The sequence below is a fragment of the Ostrea edulis genome, chromosome 1 (assembly GCF_947568905.1).
Source record: "Ostrea edulis chromosome 1, xbOstEdul1.1, whole genome shotgun sequence".
In the NCBI taxonomy this organism is placed as follows: domain Eukaryota; kingdom Metazoa; phylum Mollusca; class Bivalvia; order Ostreida; family Ostreidae; genus Ostrea; species Ostrea edulis.
The window spans coordinates 45,642,777-45,654,803 of record NC_079164.1 but is presented as its reverse complement, the minus strand read 5'-3'; the positions used below and the strand labels follow the sequence as shown (position 1 = coordinate 45,654,803).

Below are 12,027 nucleotides of genomic sequence, written 5' to 3'. Positions count from 1 at the left end.
AATTTTATCAGAGGACTTCTTTATTATTATTTCAATGTTAGGGAACTTGCATGAATAGCAACAACTCTCCATGAAATGAAAAACTCGTAACCATACAATATTTTTCTGAAAAAGTAAAACAATTTTATTCCTTGAAATAAATACTTCCATAATCAAATGATTGTTAACAAAAAAAAAATCATATTCCACATGTACATGTATATTTCAAGAATTGATTTACATGTGGCTGTACACAACATGTGCTTTTAGGAATTTGAATGTTGTGATTTTGTTAACAGACTACAGTTCCTGTGGAGTGCTCATGGACCGGGTTTGTGGACACCGAGTCTCCCATAAAGGAATACCACATCATGATGGGCAATGCCAAGGGAGATGCCTCCATCTTCTCTGGGGGTGTGGTGCTAGGACATATCCAGAAATTCTCCATTCAAGGTATCTAATGAAATAGTGCAGAAACAAAATCATCTGTATTGGAATGAAGTCATCTGTCATCTGAACAATATATATAGATGATTTTTTAAAGGGGGATTACACACACAAAGCTGAAATTGTGTAGATATTCTAGTAGTTAGATACACATATGTATCGAAAATTTATTCTGTCAGGATGATATTTATCTCGATTGTGAAATTAGTACTTGAATCTTTCAGGTGCAGGAAGTAAAATGAGCCATGGTGCTGAGTACTATGTGACAATAACAGCGATCAACACTGTGGATATGACCGTCAATGCTTTCTCTAACAAGATAGGAGTAGACACTACACCACCTGTAACAGGAATGGTGGTGGATCTAAATTCTGTCTACAGAATAGATGCACAGAGCACAGACGAAACTGTCAAAATGAATTCCCTTATATGCAAAACTGTTGAAGGTTAGAAATACCAAAGATATACATTAAGTGTCCGTACATTTTCTTGTAGAGGTTATTTATCAGTGATTGAAATTTGTATTTTTATAATCATTTAAGAAGAGATGGAAATAAAATATATGGAACTATGTTTTCAGAGTGCAATACACTGGACGCTGTGTGTACTGAATCCTTGACCTCACTGTCGGTCACTTGGATGCCCTTCACTGACCCAGAGTCCCAAATCGTGGAGTAAGAGCACATGCATTACCAGGAACATATATCCATGCATCTCTGAAGACTGAAACTTTAATGATCCCTTGATTTAAAGACAATTGAAGCATGATTTTTTATTTCATGTGTTTACTATAGATGCCATTTTATTTGATATGTTTATTATAGATACCAGGTAGCTGTGGGAACTTCTCCAGGTGGAGGTCAGGTCAAGGCTTTCTACACCATCCCAGCGGACAGTCAGTACCACACTGTCTCAGGACTCAACCTCAATGGATATAGACAGGTCACTTAAGAGAATTGTCTTAATTCTGTAGAAAAAAACTTATGTTTACTTCTTTTCCTTTTGATATACATGTATATGTAACATAATGATCATGTGATGATGGGGTTTTTCTGTGTTGTAGCTGTATGTATCGGTGAAAGGAGTGAATGGGGCAGGATTAACCAGTGTGGCCACATCTAATGGCGTGTACATGTCTTATCTAAGCCAGGGGAAAGATCCGCTGTCTCACGTCGGTGTCATGGACATGGTGGATGGGGAGACAATAGATGTGTCAGTAACACTACCAGTGTCATCAAATGAATATTTATGATGCATGCATTTACATTTATCACCAAATTGTATTGTTATTGATTTATTCTTTTTAAAAAAGAATTGAGAAGTAATGTTTCTACATCTGTTTCCACACAGAGATTTCCAAACCGACCCTGCCACCATCCGAGCCAGTTGGGACGTGTCTGGTGACCCGTGTCCTCCGGTTAAATATGAATGGGCAATCAGACGACTGGATGGATATGAAATCTACAGTTTCTTCACCACTAACAGTAAGTGCTTCACATGGCTTGTTAAAGAGTACTTGCAGTCCTTTTTGTGTGGAAGCTGTATAAAGCAACAATTTGCATCAAGATGTTCCAAATGACATGCATATATTCTGTGGTGTATGTATGAATGTTTTTGGTAAAATACAGCAAATTTATTGCAATAATTTTCTGTGAATAGTGAGGACGTCTGGCCTGATTGATGGACTCGGCATGAAAAATGGAGAGACCTATGTTAATTATGTCAGAGTGACCAATGCCATTGGGTACATCTACACACTCCGCTCCAATGGAGTAACCATTCAGGAAACCCCTCTGTTGCCTGGTAAAGTTTTTGATGGGGACCTTGAAGGGTTTGACCTGAAATTCCTGCCCTCCATAACAAAAGTGCATGCCAATTGGAATGGATTTGGTTTACCAGCAAATGCCATCAAGCAAACCGGTAAAGTGTGTTTGTTTATTATCCAAAATACAAAAATGTGATTCATGTTTTACATTTTCTATATTCTTATTATTGAAACAAGATATGATAGATTATTGATGTAATTTTTGGACTTCATTGTACGTATGTGATTAAATCATTACAATGTTTAAATGTTGCAGGAAACTCTGGTGTGCAGGAAGACGCATCTTTGATAGCTGCACAAGACAAGAATCAACAAGTGGCATACTATATGGTGGCCTTGGGAACTGACCGACGTTTTAATAAGACCAGGGACAATGTTGTTCCATACACTTATGTAGGAGAGAACACTACTGTGACCTTTACTGACCTTGAACTGACCCCAGGAATTGCCTTGTACTATTTTTCAGTGTATGCATTCAGTAAATCCTTCTCAAGGACTCTGGTTACATCCAATGGATTTTATGTCGGATTCCAGGGGGGTGTTACCGGTGAGTGAAGAATTAGACAGCTTGTAAGAAGTTCACTTTAATTTTCAAATACTTTTTAAAGTTTTTACCTCTGATAATGTTGCAATTAATATGTCAGAATATACCTAGTAATGGTAATAGTGACATGACAAGAATAAATTTGCTTTTTTGTACATGTACTCATTGGAATTCTCTTTAGCTGGAATTATCACAAGCCCTGGTAGCTGTGTAAGTAACAACACTGTCCTGGATGTGCAGTGGGAGGGCTTCAGTTCTAGACTTGACATATTGATGTACTATGTTGCCATCTCCAACAACACAGATGCCAATGGGACCAACTGTAAAAACTATGTAAGTTTTGCCAAGAGATAAAAAACTGCTATTAAAATCGGGTGACCTATTGCAATTGGTATGTGTCCATCGTGCATTAACAATTGAACTTTTTAAAATTTTGATAACCACCATTCCAATTCTTTTCATATTCGCTATGAAGCATCTTTTGGACAAGGGGGACATAAATTGTAAATTTCAGGACTCCTGGGCCCTTAAGGGTGGGAGCAAAAATAGACCAATTTTCAAAAATCTTATTCTCTAGAACCGAACATGTGGAAGAAAATCTAAATGCATCATGATATAAAGCAGCAAGGCCTCTACCAAAATTGTAAATTTCATGATCCCCAGGATAGAGGCTCTGACCCCAGGGCAGGACCAAACTTGGTATGGAGTGTTAATATGTGTAAAACACTTAAATAACATCTTCTTTAGTGCTATTGATACTAAATAGATGTTTAGAAAGAACAGGTAGTCCTTTGCCAAAATTGTAAATTTGATGATCCCAGGGGTAGAGGATTTGGTATTAGGGTGGGGCCAAAATGGTCAGTTAACTAATGTGTGAACAATAGAACATTTTTAACTTTTTGATAACTACTATTCCAATTCCTTTCAAATTTGGTATGAAGCATCTTTGGGACAAGGAGGATAAATTGTAAATTTCAGGACTCCTGGAGCTTTAGGGGCAGGGCAAAAATTGACCAATTTTTAAAATGTATTTTTTTCTACAGCTGCATATCTTTAAGAAAAACTAAATGTATAATAATATAGAGTAGAAAAACCTACCAAAATTGTAAATTTCATGATCCCCAGGGTAGAGGTTCTGAATCCAAGGCGGAGTCAAACTAGGTATATACAGTGTATATGTGCAAAACATGTAAATGATATTTATTTTTATGCTATTGATACTGAATTGAAACTAAATGGATATTTTAAAGGAATAGGTATAGTCCTTTACCGAAATTTCATGATCCTAGGGGGTAAGGGTTTGGTTTCAGGGTGGAGCCAAAATTATTATAGTGATCATTGTCTTTATCATTTGAAGGACTTTTTTGAGTTTACTGATATAGCAACAGCAACCCCTAGGGTTTTGACTTTAGGGTGGGTCCAAATTAGTGATACATGTATCATTTAATTTTGATACATATATCATATTATGTAAAGCCTTCCATCAGTATATACACTTTTGAGCGCATTGAAGTTTTAAGAGCACATCTTCTTTTATACTGTTGCTGAATATTAGAATTTAGCTTAGATATTCCGACCAGGAAATTTTTTGTAGATTTTTAGCCCATGAGACTAATGATACTTTTAACTAGTACTCAAGTGACCGATAAGGCCTGTGGGCCTCTTGTTATTAACTTGAGTGTTTATGCAATAGTGAGCTGTAGACATGAATTAATGATGGATTGTTTTTATATGACATAATACTTCTAAAAACATACTGATATTGATGCAATCCAAATTCAGTGCTTATTCCTAATACAAGTTTGTTTACAGAATAATTTGGTGTTGCATATAGATTAGTACTCTTATTATTACACCAATGGCATCAAAATAAATATAGCTAATTTACATTACTAGTCTTGTACAATATTTGTCCATTGTTAGTAGCTTATGTACCATAAATTTAAATTGTCTATAATTATTTGCAGATTGAAGGAGGTAAAACTCCAGATGACGAAAGAAAATTTTTGTTCAATGCCATGGACGTTGTCAACCAAGGACAAAATACCTACACCAAGCTGACCAATCTGAGTCTAGAGCAGGGCAAAACGTACTATGCCTGGGTGATGGGTAAGTTTATTAAAATGAAATTTATAGTTTTAGAAAATTCCTTTTCCTGTGTTCACTAGTTGGATGTACAGATTCTGTTTCTCCTGTGTTCTATACTATGTTTTTGATATGAATGACAGGTAATAGTTGGATGTACAGATTCTGTTTTTCCTGTGTTCTATACTATGTTTTTGATATGAATGACAGGTAATAGTTGGATGTACAGATTCTGTTTCTCCTGTGTTCTATACTATGTTTTTGATATGAATGACAGGTAATAGTTGGATGTACAGATTCTGTTTTTCCTGTGTTCTATACTATGTTTTTGATATGAATGACAGGTAATAGTTGGATGTACAGATTCTGTTTTTCCTGTGTTCTATACTATGTTTTTGATATGAATGACAGGTAATAGTTGGATGTACAGATTCTGTTTTTCCTGTGTTCTATACTATGTTTTTGATATGAATGACAGGTAATAGTTGGATGTACAGATTCTGTTTTTCCTGTGTTCTATACTATGTTTTTGATATGAATGACAGGTAATAGTTGGATGTACAGATTCTGTTTTTCCTGTGTTCTATACTATGTTTTTGATATGAATGACAGGTAATAGTTGGATGTACAGATTCTGTTTCTCCTGTGTTCTGTACTATGTTTTTGATATGAATAACAGGTACGGATAAATCTGGTGCCTGTGAAATGACCTACACTGAGTTTTTGGTAGACATATCGGTGCCTGTTGAGGGGGTCATCAAAACTGGTCCATGGTATGACATGGTAAGCACCACCTAACATTTGTTGATTGTAAAAGTATAATATTATCAAGCTTATCTGTATTGATGATTTAAGTTATTGTAGCAAGAACAATTTGCTTTTATTCATCATTATAAAGTTATTTATAGAATCTTGTTCTTGTATCTTTATTTTTACTTGACTATGTGATGTCCATTGCTTTCGTGGCAATCAGTTAGATTCAATCACCAATGGCCAGATACCTGTTAGATATATACACTTATACTCTTTCTCTCTCTCTCCACACACATGCATGTCCACATGCACACATATACATACATGTATTAAGAGGATCCAGGTTCCAATCTCAAATCCCAGTCTGATTCATTGCATTTTGTCCCTGGTTCCTTTTGCACTGTGGTTACATGTATGAGCATAATACTTACATTTGGACTTAATTGAGAAATCCTGTGAAGGAATTGCATTCCACACATTAAATTGTATTCATTTTACATGTGAAAGTGTATATTTAGTTTTCATTTCCATCATTTAAAAAAAAGTTTGCTTACAGCAAGTGTTTGTAAAAACATGGAAAATTTATCAGATTTGTGATGTCACACACACCACTACAAGTACCTATGTCATAGCAGAATCTTTAGGTGATCTCTTATTTGTCCATCTGTGAAATAACCCATATTCAAGGGCTAAAAGTCAGTCTTGTTATACCTTTTTATTTCATGAAGGTCGTGTCCTACACCACTGACAACACCAGTGTCAATGTGGACTGGGCAAACTTCTCTGATGGAGAGTCAGGAATCTCTACATACGAAGTATCGTTGTGGAAATATGTCTCCTGTGATGAAAACAGTGGTACATCTCTGGTCAATGATTGGATAACTCTGAACAGCAACAGCACTTTCTATGAATTTATTGACCAATCACTAGAGGTAAAAGTTCCAGAATTTCAAATTTTAATGCACCTGTTTTAGCATTGTGTTTTAGCTGTTATTGAAGCAGAAATACTTATAGATCTAAAGGAAATAAGAGGTGATTCATGATTGTGCCACATTGTCTATTTGGATTTGCAGTAGGATGGATGTTAATATTTATTTCATAAATTTCCAGAAACAAATACCATACTTTGTGAAGCTGAGAGTGACAAACTGTGCTGGTTTGTTTGTTATTGTGCAAACTCCTCCAGTGCTGTTTGATGAGACTTTGCCATTGGCTGGTCAGGTTAAGGATGGCGTTGACTTTGAATCAGATCTCCTGTGGTTTAATGATACAACAAAAATTGAGGGTGTGCATTCTGTTAATTTAAATTTTGCATCATAGTCTTTAACTGCAGATAAGGTATTTTAATGATGCAGATGTTTAAACTCTTGCATTGTTTTTCATAGGAACATTTCTTCATTTGCCAAACCCTGATCCAAACATCCATCCATGTCCCAATCAGATAATTGCCATTAAAGGGGCGGGATGGAAGTATTTGAACAAACTGGGCATGTTGGATCCATCAGGGGAATACTGGAGAATAAAACAACAAGATATTTATGTTTTCCCAGCTGCATATGAGGATAAAGTGGACATTAAATTGGTCAAGATAAAAGATGTTGCCAATAGGGACATTATGGGAGCTGGTGTCATTTACAGGAGAGCTGAACTGTTTAATGGGGGCACTTATAAGGTATCGAACAAAAGAGTTTGCTACAGAATGAGTTTGGAATTTCTTATTTAGGTGTCACTTGTAATGTGAGGAAGTTATAGATTTTGGAATGTCTTATTACGGTGTCACTTGTAATGTGAGGAAGGTATCAAGTTTGAACGTTAGGTGTAGGTTACCATTCTCTCTACAGCTAAGAATCCAGGCAGCAGACCAGTTGGGTGAAGCTGTGACAGAGGTGTTGTTTTGGGACGGTCCAGAGACTGGTATTGCCACTTATAAATATGAAGTCGCCAAAGATTTCGTAAACTGCGAGTGTTGCTTTGACAATCCAATTCCTCAGGTTAGTTTCGCTCTTCAGATTGTTGAGGTTGTCAAAACTAAAGCAATTTCATTTTATATTGCTAATCTGCTAATGATTTATTTCAAAGGGTGTGGTAATAAAATATTCACCAGAGCTTGTAGATGAAAGTGTTTTTAATGTGACTTTTATAACACCACTTCTATTACAGATTTGTGGTGGCTGCTTTTATAACACCACTTCTATTACAGATTTGTGGTGACTGCTTTTATAACGCCGCTTCTATTACAGATTTGTGGTGGCTGCTTTTATAACACTGCTTCTATTACAGATTTGTGGTGGCTGCAACTGCTCTAGTTATCTTGTGAATAATGGCTACTTCCTAAATGAGACCTTCACAACTACCACCACTACTACTCAATCTCCAGATACTCAGACATTCCCTCCGTATGATGTGGTGGATGATCAGGGATCCAGTGTCATAGACAAACCTGACCTCACTCCACAGATTGCCAGGGATTCTTGTGGTGTTCAGATCTACTCAGGTGAGAATTAGATTAAATATAATACAATGATATCTGTGATTCCTTTCATTTTCTTTACATTTTTGGGGGGACTCTACTAGTGAAATGTATTATATGAATATCTGTGTTTTAAATTTTTGATAGCCAATCCATCTGCGAACCTGAGTGCCTTCATCGTTTCTTGGTGTCGATACAAGTACGATGCCAGGAGAATGGGCATTCTGGCAACAGATATAAACATCAACCCTAGTGAGGGCCTCCATGATTACAAGATTGACTTTGCCATTAAGAGTGAAGATTCTACCTCGGTTAGTATTATTTTGTTTTGTTCATAGCCAACTAATATGTTGGTGGTGTTACCGTTAAGGTGAGTGCAGCTTTACATACATGCAATTTTGTGAGATAAAAAGAAGAGATGTTAGGAGTATGGCAGTTTTTTGGGGTTTTTTGGACATTGAAAATTCTTTGGATATGCAGGCTACTAGCTTGAATTTTCTCTGTCCTAATCTTTAGAACTTGGCTGCACTCTCTATTATTCATGTCTTCTTTAAATTTGAATCGTGAATCACCAATGGGAGAAGGGATTCTGATGAATTTTGCAACTGAACCAACATATATGCTTTATGTTTGTCAGTCCCAAGGATCCATAAGAAATATAAGAATTAATGGTCATTTATTCAAATACATGACAATAAACAAACATATATATTCAATCACAGAGACTCTGGACAATGATATATCAAAAAAACTCTAGTTCAGGAAAAGTGTCTGACTAAAAAAGCATAAAAAAAAATTAAAATTATGCACCGGAGTTAAAAATACAATAAGGATATAATAGGGAAGAGTCCCTGAGTCATAATTGTAAAGACACATAATATAAAACGTACCAATAAACGTAGAATATATGCATGTACAAAAAAGTATGCAAGATAGGGCAACATTTGTCACTGTTGCAAGGTAGCATGGCAATGGATATCAGTACGAAAGAAAATCAAAACGGGCTTTTTACCACGCTTAAATGTGTTTTATACATAAATGAAAGATATGTTCTTGCAAGAGAATGGTACTTGTGAATATTATAGTACTTGTAGTTCGTGATTTGACAGGGTACAGTAATTCATTTGTATGCATATTAACAAAAGTCTTATTTTCACATTTCCATTTTCAGATCAAGTGGTGTATGATGGTTTATATTGATGATGAGTACATCAATGAACTCTGCGATGTTCCCCAAATGTCAACGGACGCATTCATGTTCTTCCATGTCTTTAAAAGACTGAACCAACTCCCTACACCGAAGAGTAAATTTGAGGCTTGGGCTACATACGCCACTTTGGCAGGCCTGGAAATGCCCCCACCAATAGGCACACTCTGTAGGTCTGGACCTCAGTTTAGGGCTTTCACTAACCCAGTCATTTTCTATGAGGCAGCTATTGGCAGCAGTTTCATGGCTTCAGATGTTGTTCCATTCAGAAAGGTACATAAGATGTTTCATTTCTTTTTTTAAAGCATCATGAATGATATAAGTCTAGTGTTTTATACCTAAACTGATGCATTTAACATTTCTGTTTGTCTTCTGTAGGTTGTTGAGCCGTGCGTTCCATGTTTCACCAAGTGCTCTCGTTTCAACTGTGATGCCAATTGTACTTCCACTGAGACTGTACAGAAAACTTTTACAATTGATAATATCAACCTGTCCCCTAAACAAATTGCATACAATGAGAGTGGCCACGGGACAGAGGAGATCGTTACCTACTACCTCACAGGTTAAACTCCACAGATCCTACTCAGATCACGAATAACTCAGTTAATTCTTAATCCAGTATCAATTCTAGTTAATGTGCAATGTTATTAGAAAGGTTACGGTGGAGCAGTATCAATTCTAGTTAATGTGCAATGTTATTAGAAAGGTTAAATGGTGGATTTTTTTTTCCATTTCTGTATTGATTTTATCTTTACACAGTGAGAGGCGTGACAGCCTCGGGTGACTATGCGACTTCGTCCTCAGATGGCTTCTATGTGGACAACACCCTCCCTGTGTTTGACCAGGATATCATGAGTGGGGAATTTTACTATGATGTAGGACAAGGGAACAGTACTCCTGCAGCGTTCCAGAACTCCAACAACACCATTAAATGTATCTGGAAATGTGATGACGAAGAAAGTGGTATCGTGGTATGTACTATAACAAGTGTATAAAGCCTCTCGTTTCTTATGGAATTTTTGTATTGGTACATGAAATATTGATATGACTTTTCTTTCTGATGTAATGTTAGAATTGTTTGAGATCTAGCTTGTGAGAAAACTGAACAATAATCTTGATGAAACGTACTACTTCACAGGAGTACAAATGGGCACTGGGAACCTCTCCAGGGGCAACCGATATCATGAATCTGACATCAAATGGACAGGATATTGTGGGAGTCAATGACCAGCTGGAGGGAATCCTGAAACACAACCAGTCTTACTATGCTACTATCACTTGTGAAAATGGTGCAGGCTTAGTTTCTAATTATACAGACACTAAGGGTAGGTATAGTATGCAGACAATAAAGGTAGTTGAAATTAAAGATTATTACACACTATTATACAATCATCTTTTCACATTTGCAATTGTGTAGATCCATTTACATTGTGTTCTGGTTTTTATTGAAATGTAACTAATGTAATGCTTTGTGGTTTTAAACAGGAGTAACAGTGACGTTGATACCACCTGATATTGAGTCCGTCATTGTTTCTATCCCGGGAACAGCTAAGTTTACAGAAAAGGTCTTCCCTGAGGATTCACTGACACAGGAAGATCCTACTACCGTAGGCTTCACCTTCACAAAGTCAGAGGACCCGTCTGTTAATAGATATGGTAGGTATCTGTAATACCAGGGGATGATCATATGTACTGAATACAGCTTTATTATGCTACACTTTCATTTCCATCATGTTTGAAAGTATCATGAATGTATAAGCCTAAGCTTACTGAATATAGTAAATCAAACCATGACTTTAAAAGAAAATGAAAGCAGAAAATTTTGAAAATAATACTGATTGAATTGAAATCAAATTATACAGTAGGACTGTATCATCTTTGGGCTTTATAATATACATGTGATAATTTTGCTCTGTAGACTTGTGTGTGGGGTCTGAGAAACTGACAGATGACATCATTCCATGCACCTGGGTGGGTTATAATATATCAGGATCCGCAGAAATCAAGAATGGTGCATTGTGGATAAATGGTAAGGAGATCCGAAAACTCTCAGAGCTTCGACCAGTGCAGGATTACGCCAATGGAACAAACTCCAGTAAACAAGATGTCTTCAGGATGCCTATTGGAAAGCAAATGTTTATAACAATGAGACTTTGTGGGAGCTCAATGTTGTGTGCAAACAGAAGTCTGGCTGTGATTGTCATCAAGAGCAGTGATTCCAAAGTGGGTGTGTCCAATAATGGTACAGCCATTGAAGAAAAATTAGCTATCACATCAAGAAAGAGAGCAACACAAGAACTGGATATCAAAACTCCAAGTGGTGAGAGTTTTTTTCTGTACCCCACTTTCACTTAAAGCACACAGTCACTGAATCTTGTAAGTTTATCATGCAGTCACAAGGATTTAACCAGGCAAAGGATATAAGGATATAACTAAGCAAATAAACTCTGTACTTTTACATCTAACCTGGACTTTTTTTTTTTTTTAAAAATTAAGTCGAAACTTAGACTCAGTCTGAGATTTTACTTAATATTTGACTGCTCAAATGAAAGAAAACTCAGACTCAAGTTTGAGATTTTTTTTCGGGAAATCCAAGCCAGGTATCAAATTTGAAGCTATTACATGTACTTTTTATTTTATTTTTTTAAATTGTTTGGTTGAGTGTTAGGTAAAGTATATAAGACTTTCAGGTTTTTAAGGCACAATATTTTGGATAT

At 36.2% G+C, this 12,027-nt stretch overlaps 1 protein-coding gene across 1 annotated transcript in view; it reads left to right on the top strand.

Annotated features, from left to right (window-relative positions):
* LOC125654945 (uncharacterized) overlaps positions 1-12,027 on the top strand; it is a 134,535-nt gene that overhangs the window by 114,908 nt on the left and 7,600 nt on the right. The window contains exons 180-202 of the mRNA XM_056143349.1: positions 279-432; positions 651-872; positions 1,007-1,100; positions 1,251-1,368; positions 1,490-1,638; positions 1,777-1,910; positions 2,086-2,346; positions 2,508-2,798; positions 2,977-3,128; positions 4,763-4,904; positions 5,560-5,663; positions 6,362-6,565; positions 6,744-6,918; positions 7,019-7,305; positions 7,475-7,624; positions 7,914-8,127; positions 8,251-8,414; positions 9,275-9,583; positions 9,689-9,872; positions 10,070-10,281; positions 10,449-10,635; positions 10,796-10,966; positions 11,229-11,630. Coding sequence (XP_055999324.1) covers positions 279-432; positions 651-872; positions 1,007-1,100; positions 1,251-1,368; positions 1,490-1,638; positions 1,777-1,910; positions 2,086-2,346; positions 2,508-2,798; positions 2,977-3,128; positions 4,763-4,904; positions 5,560-5,663; positions 6,362-6,565; positions 6,744-6,918; positions 7,019-7,305; positions 7,475-7,624; positions 7,914-8,127; positions 8,251-8,414; positions 9,275-9,583; positions 9,689-9,872; positions 10,070-10,281; positions 10,449-10,635; positions 10,796-10,966; positions 11,229-11,630 — 4,480 coding nt within the window. The remainder of the gene's footprint in view (positions 1-278; positions 433-650; positions 873-1,006; positions 1,101-1,250; positions 1,369-1,489; positions 1,639-1,776; positions 1,911-2,085; positions 2,347-2,507; positions 2,799-2,976; positions 3,129-4,762; positions 4,905-5,559; positions 5,664-6,361; positions 6,566-6,743; positions 6,919-7,018; positions 7,306-7,474; positions 7,625-7,913; positions 8,128-8,250; positions 8,415-9,274; positions 9,584-9,688; positions 9,873-10,069; positions 10,282-10,448; positions 10,636-10,795; positions 10,967-11,228; positions 11,631-12,027) is intronic.